Here is a 15,556-nt window from a genome sequence, read left to right as displayed (position 1 = left end):
GTGTTTCCTGCAGCAAGCTGTGCTCTCTCTCTAACCCATGTGTCTCTTCAATCGCTCTTGTTCTGATTCCTGGGGGCAAGACTGGTCGTCCATCTGGTCCTCTTGAAGCCTTCTCTCCAGGTCTCAGTCTGCATCTTATGGGTGATCTCCTTCCGTCAGTTTGGTCACTGCACCTGTAATTAAAAATTAAAACTACTCCGGCAAACCCCTTTTGCCACATGGTCCTTGCCATGTGTCAATTCAAAACAATTTGAGATGCACAATAAAGTTGCCCATTCTCTCTTAAAAATTCCAGGGCTTCTCCCATGGAGTAGCTCTGCTCCAGGCCCGTAAACCTGTGTTTAAAAAGATTGTCCAGTGGTTTTCCTGTTGCAAATCATGTGATTAAATCATACGATTAACCCTCTGCTGTAGAAAAAGTGGTGTAGATGTTAGCCCAGTGCATCTTGTATGCACACTTTCTCACAGCAACCTTTGCATTGTAAACAATACAAGGTCATATTAACACACTGCTTGTAAATAGACAGAAAAACTGGCAACCAAAAGATCTGCATGGCCTACAAACTCATGCAAAACTAAGATGTCGCTTTCATCCTCCTGTTCCTGTAAAAAAAAAAAAATCCACCCTTTTTGCTCTGTGGGTGGAGGCGCAATCTTGCATATTGGTGTCAGTCAAGTTTTTGTCAGTCCAGTCAGTCCCCGTGTTTATTGCTGATAGCAGAACCTCTTTTGTCGTATTAAGTTTCTACTGCCATCAATATGACGACATTTCAAAAAGAATAAAAAAAGAATTTTAGAATGGATTACCTCGCGAAATCCTTTTAGGCAGGGACTCATTATCTGATTGCGTCCCAAATAAGGGACTTTCTCCAGAGCCCATTGTAATGTGGAGAAACTCAGTTTGCGATAATTTTCAAGCAAAAATTTAGTATAGCGCTTTCAGATCCAATCGTGCAGGCCTGCTTGAAGGAGGGAAAATTGTCAAACAAAACTTTCAGTGCACTGTTCAAAAATAAAATACCAGAATAACCACATATATAAAATCGTAGTCTTAGGACTTGTCCCACAATATTCCTTCTCTTAAAATTAAAACACACCAAATCTAATTAGCAGGTTCAACTTGGTAACAAACGAAAAATGTATCAGCCAATTAAATCCCCAAACCTTACATATTCATGCATTTTGTACTTATGTATGTCATTTTATTTACCTTCCCCCTTTTTTCTGAAACAAAACTCCATTTACTCCACCTTTTTGTTTCAGAAACACCTAAATAAAGATTAAAAATTCTCTATCTTAGTCAGGCACAGCTAAATCCTAATGCTTGCGAGTTACCATAGGCAACCACGCTGTGTGTTGTTAACCCCTTCTACAGGTACCCTCTTGTGATGTGTGCACTTCCTGTTTGATTTTGTGCTACCCCCAGTACATGTTGTGTGCATGTGAGGTGTTGCCTTTCCGTTTTGTCCAAAAGTGCACTTGCATACCTCAGTGCTTGTCTTCCTCCCCCTTTTGTGGTGGTCTGGACACTTTTTCAATCCTCCACTTCAAGTCAGTCGTTTGTCTCCCTGGATTCCTTAAAGCAATATATGTTATTGTCCTCTTAAAAATGGATGCATGCATTATGATTCAGCTTTTTCTTGTCTCCTGTTAGGGGTCATCACAGCTGATAATCTATTCCCATTTCTTGCTGTCCTCTAAATCTTCCTCTGTCATTTGAACGACCTACATATCCTCTCCCCATATCCATAAACCAACTGTTTGGCCTTCCTCCTTTCCTCTTACCTGGCAGCTCCATCTTCCACAGATTTCTCCTAGTATCTCTCGTCTGCACAGTTCAGCCTCACCTCTTACTATGTCCCTGAACTGTACAACCTTCTGTTGCAAATTACTCTCGACTTTCCCCTCCATCCACTCCACCCTGCCTGCACTTGTCCATCCCCTGTTACTCTGGACAGTTGATCTCAAGTACTTGAACTCAATCAACTTCTACAATACAAAATTAGGGATGATTTTGACTTTGATATAAATGTGTATTTGTTATTAAAAAGCTAAAATAATTTTTTTTTGTCACAAATAATCATTGTATCACTCTTTAAAGGCACTTGAGCATCCTTCATATGATTAGCAAATGCAGCCCTCAATACATCTATATAAATGCATCTATTTCAAAGAAATACAGCTCTTTACCAAGTTTTAAGCATTTTGCTATAAAGGTGACTGCACCTTCAAAGTAATTATTATATACTGTGGAAAACAAATCTGGTAGGTAGTTAATGACCTAAAGTGTTCTTTTTTTCTTCATCGTCTTTTTTGAAAAATGGCTTCTAATAAAATCTTCAGCAATATCTTTTAAACAAATCCACTCCTTAACAGTCACTACACATCCAAACTACACACTTCAGGCCTTAAAGGGACTGGAGTATGAAAATCAAAAGTCACGTTTCAAAGTTAATCTTTTATGTTGGACAGCTTTCAAAAAAATAAAAAATAAAAAATCCGCATAAGAGTGGATTTTTGCATTGCAGTGTTGTCATGAATATTCATGAAAATGTGACCTGATCTGGTTCCGAAAGTAGCTTGTGGTCACAGACTTTACAATCACCCATGTGAATAAACCAGCAAGACTACAGTAAAATGACAGCAATTGTGACCACATAGGGAAACGCCAACATTAGGCATCTAAGGATTGTTATTATGACATGTTGAGACTCCTGACAGTGTAATATTTGTACATGGCTATTTTAACACTTACAAAGACAGATCCACATATCTTTTCACACAATAAACTTGTGATGCTATTTCAGAAAAAATGAAGCTCAAGACTAACCAAACAGCATAGGAGGAAAGGTATGAGTTAAGATTTAAACACATCAAAATGCATAGTGGGATTATAATACAAGTGAATACCGTGACAAGCACTGGTACTGAATAGGCAATCACTTAGCAGCAAGGTGAATCGGTGATGCATTAGTGTGATCTGCACTTCCTCTTCTTTGATTGGGTGAAATGAGTTGAAAGTAATTGGATGAGGGAAACATGGGGAGTGGCCTGCATAATTTCAATAAAACGTTACAGCTGACACAGAACGCCTTTAAAAACGCCATTTTTATTTGTCTTTGAACGCTCTGCCAAGTGACGTAAAAAGCGGCGTTCAAAGACACATTTTGCGGAAATGTAGTTTTTTACTACAACTTTTTTGTATTTACAGTTTTGAGGGATAAGCCTCTTAAATTTCTCTAACTAGAAATATATGGGTAGCACGGTGGCACAGTGGTTAGCACTGTTGCCGCACAGCAAGAAGGTCCTGAGTTCAATTCCACCATCAGGCCGGGGTCTTTCTGTGAGGAGTTTGCATGTTCTCCCCGTGTTTGCGTGGGTTCTCTCCGGGTACTCCGGCTTCCTCCCACCGTCCAAAGACATGCACTTAGTGGGGATAGGTTAATTGATTAATCCAAATTGCCCATAGGTGTGAATGTGCGAGTGAATGTGAGTGCGAATAGTTGTCTGTCCCCGGACGCGAATGGATGGATGGATAGAAATATATGTTAAAAAAACAAAAACGATTTTTTTGGTAGTTTATTGCACTTTTTTGCAATTTATGTAATTACTATACACTTAATGCATACATATTATTAAATTATTTGGGCTATAATGGTTGTATTGATGTATATCAACTTGAAATGCTCCCAAAAATGGCACCACAGCATGTAAAAATATAATATAAGCTCTGGCGGACTTGGTTCTATGGTAGGTCTTAAAGGGTTAAATGTTTTAAAATTGTTTGTCTTTCTTCACCTCTAGGAATCCAGTGCAAACTGAGACCTCCGACTCAGCCTCTGGATCCAACGCAGCCAGTGCTTTAGTTCCACAGGGCTAGAGCTTGGTCTCACAGTAAAAAGCCTTAAATTGAACATTTTCAATACACGTGGAAGCCAGTCCACGTTTGAACAACATAATATCACATTATTACAATATACATAATTATCACGTTCATACAATATAATATTTATATTGTACGAACATGAAAGGTTTTTGTTATAACGTGATAATTATGTATATTGTAATAACGTGATATTATGTTGTGATATTATTTAAAAGTGTGTTTTTTTCTTCATTGATGTGTGTATCACCAAAATATGGACTTAAGATGGAACATACATGGGGCTGCTGTTGAACTAAACTACATGACATTGTGGTAGACACTGAGTGATGGGCAGGATAGTGTTGGTTTGTTACAGACTAAAAATAGTCCAGTGACAGTGTGAGTAATAATAATAAAAAAAATTCTGCAAAGTAATGAACATGCTGTTGTACTTCCCTTTTCACATTTCCACACACAGAGTGAGAACAGTCTTTCTGTTGAGTTTTTGGTATGTTGGTTTTGCTTCCGTTTCTAATGTGAGAGGCTTCTTAAAAGAAGCTGATCAGTAGCAGGAGCCATTTCTGACTGTTAACTGCTGGACATATGTGCATGCATTTAATAAAGAAACACACTGAACACTGAGGAGACATGGAAGCTGTGCTGGGATTGATGGTGATTCTCCTGGGACTGTCTCATGGTGAGCTGTTCTTTTTACATGTGGCACTCATTATTTAATACTTTTTTAACCTGTACAAAATATTTGACATCGTCCACAGAGATGTTAAAGCAGCACAAATACTTACACAAAATTACAATATCTGTACTTTGTTTTATTTTATTAAATTAATGTAAGAATCTATTCGCTACATCTACATGACCATTTGAGCAGAGCTTTAGTTCCTTTTTTTGTCTTTTTACCAGTTTTAGTAGCAGTGGTAAATTCTTAGCCCACTATGCACCTTGGCAGCCTTGTTGCAGTGTGTTTAAGTGAGTTCTGGCTTTTTAAAGGACTTTATTCTTTCCATCCTTATCAGAGACACCAAGCTTATTTATTACTTTGATGGACTGTCTGATTTTGAAGAATGTGTCTCAGCTTATTGATTGGCTGTTTCTAGGAATCCAGATCTTAAGTTATTTATGTCATGTCGTGACTACAATGTATCGGTTGCATTACTTTTTCATTTATAAGGCCACCTTCAGAAATGAACATCTCCATCCTGTTTGTTTCTTTCCTCTGAAATATGGGTTCCTGTTTTCTTTTTGACAAACACCCATTTTCTTTTCTTTTCTTTTTTTCACATGAAAATACTTTCGTTTCTGCATTTGTCTAAAATGTGGCGAATGTGTCTACCTGTATTTCTTCTTACTAATATATTAGTAAATGTTGGACACATTCGTGTGATAACTTTGGGATTATAGATGCAGAATTTTATTCTTGAGCCTCTATTACCTACAATTTGCATAACTGCTATCTACTCTGAGTAAAATATTAAGAGCTGACAGATTTATGGCAGTAGTGCTATTATAAATAATTTGATACCATTCAATCGAAACACTGGGTTATCCAAAACATAATTTGATATTAGGTATAAACATGGTAATACAAGAAATACTTTTTAACAAGTAAAAGTCCTCACATCAGTAAATTTTGGTTTGCTGATAACGTTGATTCAGTTTTTGTTGTGATTTATTTGGTAGAAACTAACAAATCACAAATGTTTTTCTTTTTTAATGTTTCAGAATTTACAGGTGTGGAAACTTACTGTGATGGCAGACAGGATGGAGCTCAGTGTTATGGAGCTTTGGGAGGAACTGTGGACATCCAGCTGATGGACAGCAGCTCTGAAATATCTGCTTACTACTTGTTAAAGGATTCATTAAAGATACTGAGAGGGAATAAGGCTATTTATAATACCATAGCACACAGGTTTCTCCTTTTCTTTGAGTAATGGAACATTTAGGATCAATAACCTGAGCAGGACAGACAGTGGTGATTATAGCCTTCAAACCTTTGATTCAGATGGAAAATCATCAGACATGTGGACTTTACAGTTGTTTATTCAAGGTAAACATCAGGAAATTCAACCTTTAATTGATGTAAATGCAATATTGTTTTGGATATCTTTATAATATAGTATACATAATTTCAGATACATATATTTTGTGCATCCCCTGTTTCGAATTAGCATATGAATTAGCCAAAAATAATGATAACCTACATGATGCACACTGCATTCACTAAAGTATTGGGCCACATCTCTTAATCTTTCAAATCAGCTGGTTTCAGTTCCATTGACACAGATGTATGAAACCAAGCACCTAGCCATGCAGTCTGCCTCTACAGACATTTGCGAGTAAATGAATCAATTCTAAAGAGCTCACTGAATATGTGCATGTTACTGTAACGGGATACTACCTTTGCAGCAAGTCATTTTGAGATATGTCTTCCCTCTTAGATATTCCACGATGTACTGTAAGTGACATTACTGCAAAGTGGAAAATTTTAGCTACTATGGAAAATCAGCCACCAAGTTACAGGCCATGTAAAGTTACATAGAAGGAAGCACAGTGTATGAAAGTGCATCTTATTATAGTATCTAAACTCATCTGTGTGTGTTTCTCTCAGCTCCTGTGTCCTCTGTCCTGCTGGTCTCTGAGTGTCTGTCCCAGCGATCTCGAATATTGTTCCTGGGATCTGCTGGAGCCACTCACCTAGCTTGGGAGTCACTGCACTTAGTGCTTCGATTACCACTGGGACCACCTTAAGAAGAAGAAGAAGAAGAAAGTGTGTACTTTATTGTACTTTATTGAGCCCCGTGGGGAAATTGCTCTCTGCATTTAACCCATTCACTCAGTGAAGCAGTGGGCAGCCATTGGGCGCCCGGGGAGCAGTGTGTAGGGACGGTACCTTGCTCAGGGGTACCTCAGGGTAGCTGTTAAGGGGAATCGAGCCCCCGACCTTCCGATCATGGGGCAACCACTCTACCTACTGAGCTATCCCTGCCCCTACATCTTCTCAAACTCCTCTCTAAGCCCTTGGTATTTCTCAAACTTCTCATTCTCCTTCTTTTGGATGTTACTGTCATCGCTACATCTATCACTATGGCTGTCTTCTTCTGTTTCTACATCCACTATTTCTGGTTGGTTAGCCAACACCATTTTGTCTGTCTGCAGGACAAATCCAGGTGTGAGGCATGAAGTCATAAACCTTCTTGTAATTAATCCAGTGCACAGGTTGGTTAGCCTAATCTTGCAATCTTGGCTGTCTGCTCGGTCTACCAGGAGCTAATGTTTTGGGCCTCTGGTATTCTTGCCATGTGCCTGTTCATCTTAAATGGCCTGGTCCCATCCAACTTTGCCGGTAGTTGGATGGGACCAGTTCCTTCTGGGGGTCCTTGAGGGTCAGGGCTGTCCAGCCTTTCTGAGTGTCTCCCATCGACTAGCTAGTTCATTTGTGCTGCCAGATGCTCATGGAGTGCAGTCAGCTTCTTCAGCCACTAGGCGTGAACTATGTCGGGGCCTGGTGCTGTCCAACTCTTGATACTGGAGACCCTTTCTTGGATGTCTACCACTGTGATAATTACTGGACCCTGTTCAGGGTGGTTGCTGTGATCTGTTTTTAGATTCACTAGCCACTGAACATTGCTGTTAAGGGTTGGTTCTTCTCCAATATGCTCTTGCTGTATTGCTCCGCCAAAAGCCTTGGTGGTGCTGTTCTCATATTGTTCCCCTGGTACTACCCAATCTGGAACTTTCCATCACTTTCTCTTAGAACTGAAGAAGCTTCTCAGATGAGAGGTGAAACATCTTCAAGGAAACCTAAAGAGGTCCAGTAGCCATTTTATACCAACTGAACAACTGAATTTAACTTTGTATTAGCAGCACTTGAAGTCACCATCCTGTCAAGAGCTAATGAGTAAGTTCCATAAATGCTTGTGCTGTGACAATGTGTGAATGATGTTGAATTGCCCAATCAAATTCTTAAACAAGGTAGGTAATTCATGCAATTTGGTCAGGGATGCACACAATTGCACCCCGACGGGGCTCCAAGTGAAACTTGTGACTAAAAAAACCCTTCAAGAACGTCATGCATAATGTAAATCCATAAAGAGCAGTACATCTTAGAGCAGCAAAAACAGAGCTCATGACTATATTCATTTTTCTGTGTAGGTGTGTAGGCAAACAAAAAATGTTTGTATTTGTTTAATAGGCCCATTAGATTTCTCTAGCATGTGGTTCAGTTATCTTTGTACAAAAACAGATGGTAGAAATGTCCTTCAAAGAGGCACTTTTTACTTTCTCACTTTGAATACATTCCACAGCCTTTTCGCACAAACAGAGTCACTTGAGGTATGTTTCACACACATTTGGACAAGGCCAGCTTGTTTTTGAAATAAGGTGCAGTGGACTGATGAAACAAAAATGGACTTATTTGGACATAACAAAAGTCAGTATGCATGGTGGAAACAGAACACAGCATTTCAAGACAAACACTTGCTACCCACGGTAAAATTTGGTGGTGGTTCCATCATGCTGTGGGGCTGTGTGGCCAGTGCAGGTACTGGGACCTTGTTAAAGTTGAGAGTCGCATGGGTTCTGGTCAAAATCAGCAGATTTTTGAGAACAATGTTCAAGAATCAGTCACTAAGTTGAAGTTGTGCCGAGGGTGGATATTTCAACAAGATAACTATGGTAAATGGCCTGTATTTGTATAGCGCTTTACTAGTCCCTAAGGACCCCAAAGCACTTTACACATCCAGTCATCCACATACAGGTGATGCAAGCTACATTGTAGCCACAGCCATCCTGCGGCGCACTGACACTGGCGCCACCGCCAGTAGGCAACAGGTGAAGGACACAACGACCAAGACTGTCCAAGCCGGGACTTGAACCGGCAACCTTCCGATTACAAGGTGAACGCCTAACTCTTGAGCCACAATCACCACGTTAATCCTGCAGAAGGAGGATCTACTAAATATTGATGTGATTTTTCTGTTGCTCTATTGCACACTTTCTGTAAATCCTATAAACGTCATTTCCCTTCTCAAATATCACTGTGTTCGTCTGCTATTTGATAAATTGCTAATCCAAACAATGTTTTATGAAGGAAAATCATGAAAATTATCTGGGGTGCCCAAACATTTTCATAACACTGTATATAAATGCAAGAGCTAAGTGCTGAGGATCTTTTGTTGCCTTCACTGATATACATAGCTTCATATACATAGCCCCTGTAAACAGTTCCCTGCTCCCGTGCACTAGTATTTGTCATTTATATTTAAAAATTACATCTTTGTAAATAAATGTTATTCACACCATTTTTTGAGCCTCTGTGTTTCCATCTGTATATTAGGTCCATTCTGCCCCTTGGCCTCAGCGGCATTGACATTATTCTTTACCAAGAGATGGTGCTATTTTGCAGCATGCTATTACTGGATTAACTGTGTTTTAGTGGCTTATCGGACTTTAAGATTTGTACTATTAAAACTTGAGATTTGCCAAGCTTTAAAGATGACCTATAATTATTTGTATAAGTATAAAATATATCAATTCTTTGCATAGTGTTTAAAAAGTTAGTGGTCATCCGGAGTGACTTTTTGTTGAAAGAGAGAGAAAATTTATTATTAATAAAAACTAAATTATTATAACTAAAATCTAAATTCTGTAATACAGGTGAACTGATTTCTTAGGAATTTAAGAAATTATTCTCAAAACCCCTTTTAGTATCAATGAGATGTTTCCCTCTCTTCTTGAAAGCTAAAAAGAAAGAAAAACTGATGCCACCTCCTTCCATCCCCTCATCAATAAAACCTAACATAAAGGGTTTCTGTGAGGCGGTTCACTAACAGGACACAGCAGTCTGTTCAGAGCAGCATACGCTGAGCTGAAGCTTGAAAGCCACTGTATGGATCAACAGAAGCTGAACCTTGAACAGACATGGAAGCTGTTGTATTGTTGCTGTTCTTTCGAGTGTCTCATGGTGAGCCAAGTAACATTTTAAAATTAATGCTTAATTCTACATTTCAAAATAGAATAACATGTTTTACAGCTATGGGATCCAGTAAAGTCAGTGAAAAAGTTTGACTTTTTTCTTATGGATGAAGAATCTCAAACACAGAAAAAAATCAACAATAGATCTGTTGAATATAATTACAATTACAGAATGCTTTAACTGTTTTTAAATTACACTGTTTGGTTCCTTGTAATAATAATATCAAATTCTGATATCAATTTCATGTGGATATGCACTTAAAGTAAATACAGTTATGGAAGAAGAAATGTTTAAATAATATATAACTAATTTTAATCACCTGAATTAGCTCCATCACAGTTTTATTAATAATCAAATATGATGGAAGATGTACCATTTTTAGAATTTTTATTTATTTAATCTATTTAGATTTTGGAAAAGCCCTCAGTTATCTACAATATAAATGTGTTTTAAATGCAGTTTTCAGACACTGTCTGTGTAATATCAGTGCAAACACTGTTTATTGGAATATATCATATTTTTTATTTTGGGTATCTACTACAACTGTGGTATATGTGAACAGATTTCACATTAACAACAACTTGTCATAATTATGGGGGCAAGTTAACTGAAACATCAAAGTGTCGGAACTGTTCATTTTTGTCACAGCAGGCATCTTTACATTTTGCAGAAAGACCACAACCATTTAAAATGGCTGTATTATGATGGAGTGCTTAGAGCCACATTATGAAAAAAATATTACTGATCATTGCAAGAATAATGTCCAAATTGTGAGATTAAAGTGGAAAACCATTTGCTCTTGCTCTTGACGAAGGCGGTCGCACTTTTCTCCTCTCCTCCTCCTCCTCCTCTTCCTTAGCTTCCCTGCTTCCCTCTTGTGTCCTTGTCTAGTCTCGTGTTTTTTGTATTACTTTTCCCTGGAACATTCTCTCACAGTCTGTTCTCTAAAACCTAAAAGAGGAATTATGGATTGGATCAACTGGTCCCTAAATGCAATTGACTAAAGTAAAAAGCACCATCACTTCATGCAGATACCCTCTTGGCGCCAGCTGGGGTCTCAAGGCTGGAGCTGAACAACAACACCCTAATAACGACTGTGTTTAGTCTGTTCCTTCCCATGCATGCAAGGCCACCTGGGTTGGCTGGAAGACTGTTTACTTAGCCTGGCAGGGCGAAGGACACTGTCTCAGCTGCACTCTGGACACGCACACACATACATATACACTGATATGCACACACTCATCCCCCCTCCCTTTCCAAACGCCTTTGACGCTTATTCCCTTCCGATGCTGATGGTGGATCAAGGAGACCAGCGCACGCAGGCCCGGTATATCAAAATCTATTTCAAATCCAAATGAAGAGAGTACACTTGTTTTAAGACAAACCGCTAGAGTAGCTATACTCACTGAGTTAGTGAAATCGTACCTTAGAATCGAGGAAGGAAATGATTCCTCTTTTATTTCATAAACACAGTGTGGTGATCAGTATAAGGACTTTGAAAAGATGGTGCAGAAAGTTGTATCTGATGGAAAAACAATCCAACTTGCTGGAGTTGGCTAGAAAAGAAATGGCTGGTAATGGACAGATGCAAGGCTATCGATGGTTACACCCTTGTGCAATAAAGAGGATGTATGCTATGTGATGTTATACGGCTGATTAGTTTGTTTCACTAATTCATCTACACCAGGCATTTTGTAGAGAGTCTTGCAACCGTAGCAACAACTATAATTGATCATCAATATATATATTTTCTTAATGTGGCTATAATACTCTGTTGTACTATCTGAAGTATCACAGTAGATGATTCAGTAGTAATGATAAGCCAGCATGTACAAGCTAAATTAAAATCATTTTACTGTTTGGACTTCCAGACAAAAATGTCAAAACGTGACACAAATTCTAAAATAGTGCTGCTAGCTGAGCCTTAACACAATGTGCTTCACTCACAGACCTGTATAATGTTAATCTGCATGCCAAAAAATGCTTCTTCACATAGTGTGAACTGAGACAAATATTTATTAATGTTTCAAAATTTTCAGGTATGAGAACTTCCTGTGATGGCAGACAGGATGGAGCTCAGTGTTATGGAGCTTTGGGAGGAACTGTGGACATTCAACTGATGGACAGCACTGCAGAAATACCTAGATATGATCTGTCAAAGAATTCATCAAAAATACTAACTGTCAGAAATAATACGTTTTCTTCAAATAGCATAGAACATAGATATCTCTTTTTTCCCAGTAATGGAATATTTAGGATCAATGACCTCAGCAGGAATCACAGTGGTAATTATACCCTTCAAACCTTTCATTCAGATGGAAGATCATCAGGTGAGCGGACTCTACAGTTGTTTCTTCAAGGTAAGTTTTCCTTGTTGGAAAACGAAGCACGAATTAAAATTTTTATTTACTATGTATATAATATATGCCAATAAATTTCAGATACATGCATTTTGGACTTTCCCTGTTCTTAATTCGAGAATGTAATATATACTCTTGTTGTAATGAAACTATATACAGTTTAATTGAATACAATTTGACTAAACAAAGCAAATAGGCAGAAACTTAAAATTATTACATCAAAATAAAAATTGTAGAGCATGATTAAAGGTCCTACAAGATACACACAAAGAAATGCTTGCAGACGATTTTATGCAAACAAAAAATTAATGCACACAGCATAATTGGTTTGAGTTGGAAACAAAAATTGGAATTCAGGTCAAACACATGGTTTAAATGAGTACTGTAAGGCTATTGTTGAATATAATAAAGACATTTATAAATACCTTTATGGGTGGAAAATAACAATTTTTTATATATTTTTTTTAACATTGGATTAAAAATGATATTGATCAATTAATGAAAAAGCAGAATCTTGAATTACAAATACTAAATTATGCACTGATATTCTCATTTGTGGTTAGTGAACAGTGAATTTCAAAGACAGACAATTTTATGTAGTTGATACACTCTGAGAACAGATATGTTTAATACAACTCACAACTTGTTACATTTGAAGATGTGCTTATTGGCCCAGAGACTATTCACTGTTCACACACATTTTGTGTGAATTTTTGAACCAAAAAAATTTCAGAAAAAAGCACATGAATAAAACGTATAAAGTTTTGGAGGAGATAGGTCTGTCAGGAAGACAATGCCCCAAAACATACAACCAAGGCAGCAAAGTAGTGGCTAAAGTAGAATGCTAAGGTCATGAAGTGGCCTAGTATCCAGACCTCACTACTATAAAATATCTGTGGAATGACAGGAAGCTTTCAGTTTCCAAGTGGCAGCCAACAAACCTAAAAGATTTAGAGAGTTTCTGTGAAGTGGAGTTGGCCAAAACCCCCTTGTGAGATGTTTGCAAACCTGGTGACCAACTGTAAGAAATGAATTACTGTTGTGCTTGCTGAGAAGGGTTTCTCCGCCAAGTACTAAGTCATGCTTTGCTTGAAGATCAAATACTTATGAATGACATTCGATCAATTTAAATCAAATTCTAACATGTAATGTGTTTTTTTCTGGATGATTGGTTCTCTCTTCATTATAATAAAACTACCATAAGAATTAGAGACTAATCGTGTCCTGCAGGTCTTGGGTCCGTAAGTGAGCAAACTTGCAAATTTAGCAGGTGATCAGAAAATTATTATCAATATCCTATGATAGTAACATAAGTCATTTGCGTGTGTTTCTCTCAGCTCCTGTGTCCTCTGTCCTGCTGGTTTCTGAGTGTCTGTCCCAGGGAGAGATGAGGGTGTCCTGCTCCTCTGAGGGAGGGGACAGTCCTCAGTACAGCTGGACTCTGGATGGACGCACACTGACAGATGCTGAACTCCTTTCTGTAAATAATGAGACTAACATCATGACTCTGAAACAGCACGTCTCAGGACATCTGGTCTGCTCAGTCAGGAACAACATCAGTAATGTCTCCAAAGAAGAGAAGATATCTACCTGTGGTGAGTGAGATTATTATAAACAAAAGGTAATATTCGGTTTGTATTGATTATGAACACTTTGTACAAATGTCATAACTCATCTAATTGTTTGCTGCATTTTTTCCCCATTGTTTGCACCTGGGACATTAACGTGAATGGCTCTTTTTTTCCACTGTATTTCCAAATACATTTGTAAAACCATCAAACAAAACAAACAAAAACAAAAAACGTGTTTACTGAGTTTTTTTGTTTTGTTTTTGTATGTCTTTCATTTTAGGAGTAGCAGCTTTGCCCTTGATCGGCGGTGTTCTCTCAGCACTGGTATTTCTCTTATTTGTGGGTGTAGCTGTCATCTGTGCTCAGAGGAAAAAACAGAACAAACTCTCTACAAAACAAAAAGGTACAAAACTTCCTTTAACTTACTTCAGTCTGACAAAAAATATTTTCCTTTATTTAATATTACCAAGAAAGTTGTGATTCTTTTTGATCTTTTTGATACCCGCTGTCTTTAACTGGGTTTAAATGGTTGGCAATGGCCAGATGCAAGGATAGTGATGCTTCCACCCTTGTGCAATAAAGCGCATATTTGTTGTATCACAAGACTCATCTAAACGAGGTATTTTGTCGAGGGTATAACAGCCGTGGCAATTGTTTTGAAACAAGAAATGTAATTTGCACATTTCGACTTTATTCTCAAAGTGATCAGTAATATATATGTATGTCTAATTTATTTAACTCTTGTTAAGAAATCAAGTTTCATGAAACATCAAACTATTGTTTTGATGACTCACTGACTTTATTTGCTCAATTTATTTTCTCTGCAGAGGCAGAGAAAGATGATGACCAGGAAGTCACGTATGCTGATGTCAGGGTTATGCTGCTGCAGCAGGGGAAGCAAGTAGAGCAAAGGGTGGAGGCAAAGCCAGAGGTGGAGTACGGCCAAGTCAAGTTTTCAAAGCGACTTCGACACACTGAACCAACAGGAGTTGATTGTATCTATTCCACGAGCACAAAAGGTCCGTGTCAATATAGCTAAAGGTGATTTCCTATCAGAGGAATACAAAATATTAAAACTGATGAATATTTTGAGAAAATGCATCAAGTCTTAAGTTTCCTCTATGTTTAAATACTACCAGTGTCAGTGTTTTCTGCATTTTTATTCTGTTGAAGCTCTGAACAAATGTTATATGGTTGCAATGGACCAGTTTCTCTTTTCAATTTAACTTTGTTCATCATTTGTTTCACTTCCATGTTTTATTATCATTATTAATGTATACATCTTTATAATAATTAAACATTAAATATTTTAGTTGACTTGTTGGGTCATTACTTAAAAGAAATGTTACTGGGTGTGGAACATATCAATAAACTAAGCAGGGCAGACAGTGATGACTATTTGTTTCAAGCCTATCAAGCCCAAGCCTTTATATTTATAGCAAAGCAGACAGTAGGTGTGAAATAAAAATTCCAATAGTTTATTTATTCTTGAAGTAAATCAAATGATGAGACAAAGGAAAACAGATTTAAAAAAACAAACAAAAGAAAACCAACAAAAACAAAACAAACAAAGAAATTAGTAATATCATTGATGGTATGGAATATTAATTCATTAATGTCACAAATTTTTAAAAGGCCAAAATCCGAAACCTCCAATGCCAAAACCAGCAGCTCAACTTAACTTTAACAAAAAGGAAGTAGGGAGAGGCCACTTGGGGACACATAACCAGTTTTTGCCTCCATTTTTAGAGCTGGGGAAGAAAAAGTA

At 37.7% G+C, this 15,556-nt stretch overlaps 1 protein-coding gene across 1 annotated transcript; it reads left to right on the top strand.

Moving 5' to 3' along the window:
• Positions 1-4,513: 4,513 nt before the first annotated feature.
• LOC147337932 (hepatic and glial cell adhesion molecule-like) lies at positions 4,514-14,827 on the top strand. The gene is made up of 7 exons (XM_086313030.1): positions 4,514-4,562; positions 5,615-5,769; positions 11,239-11,249; positions 12,069-12,217; positions 13,555-13,812; positions 14,069-14,191; positions 14,616-14,827. The coding sequence occupies exons 1-7, from the start codon at positions 4,514-4,516 to the stop codon at positions 14,825-14,827; spliced, it is 957 nt and encodes a 318-aa protein (XP_086169156.1).
• Positions 14,828-15,556: the final 729 nt, after the last annotated feature.

The sequence above is a fragment of the Aulonocara sp. 'chitande type north' Nkhata Bay genome, linkage group LG2 (genome assembly GCF_057382095.1).
Source record: "Aulonocara sp. 'chitande type north' Nkhata Bay isolate Kocher_YH1m ecotype deep benthic linkage group LG2, A_spYH_male_GT1.1, whole genome shotgun sequence".
Taxonomy (NCBI): domain Eukaryota; kingdom Metazoa; phylum Chordata; class Actinopteri; order Cichliformes; family Cichlidae; genus Aulonocara; species Aulonocara sp. 'chitande type north' Nkhata Bay.
The sequence above is the reverse complement of the archived record's forward strand: the minus strand, read 5'-3'. Positions and strand labels throughout refer to the sequence as shown.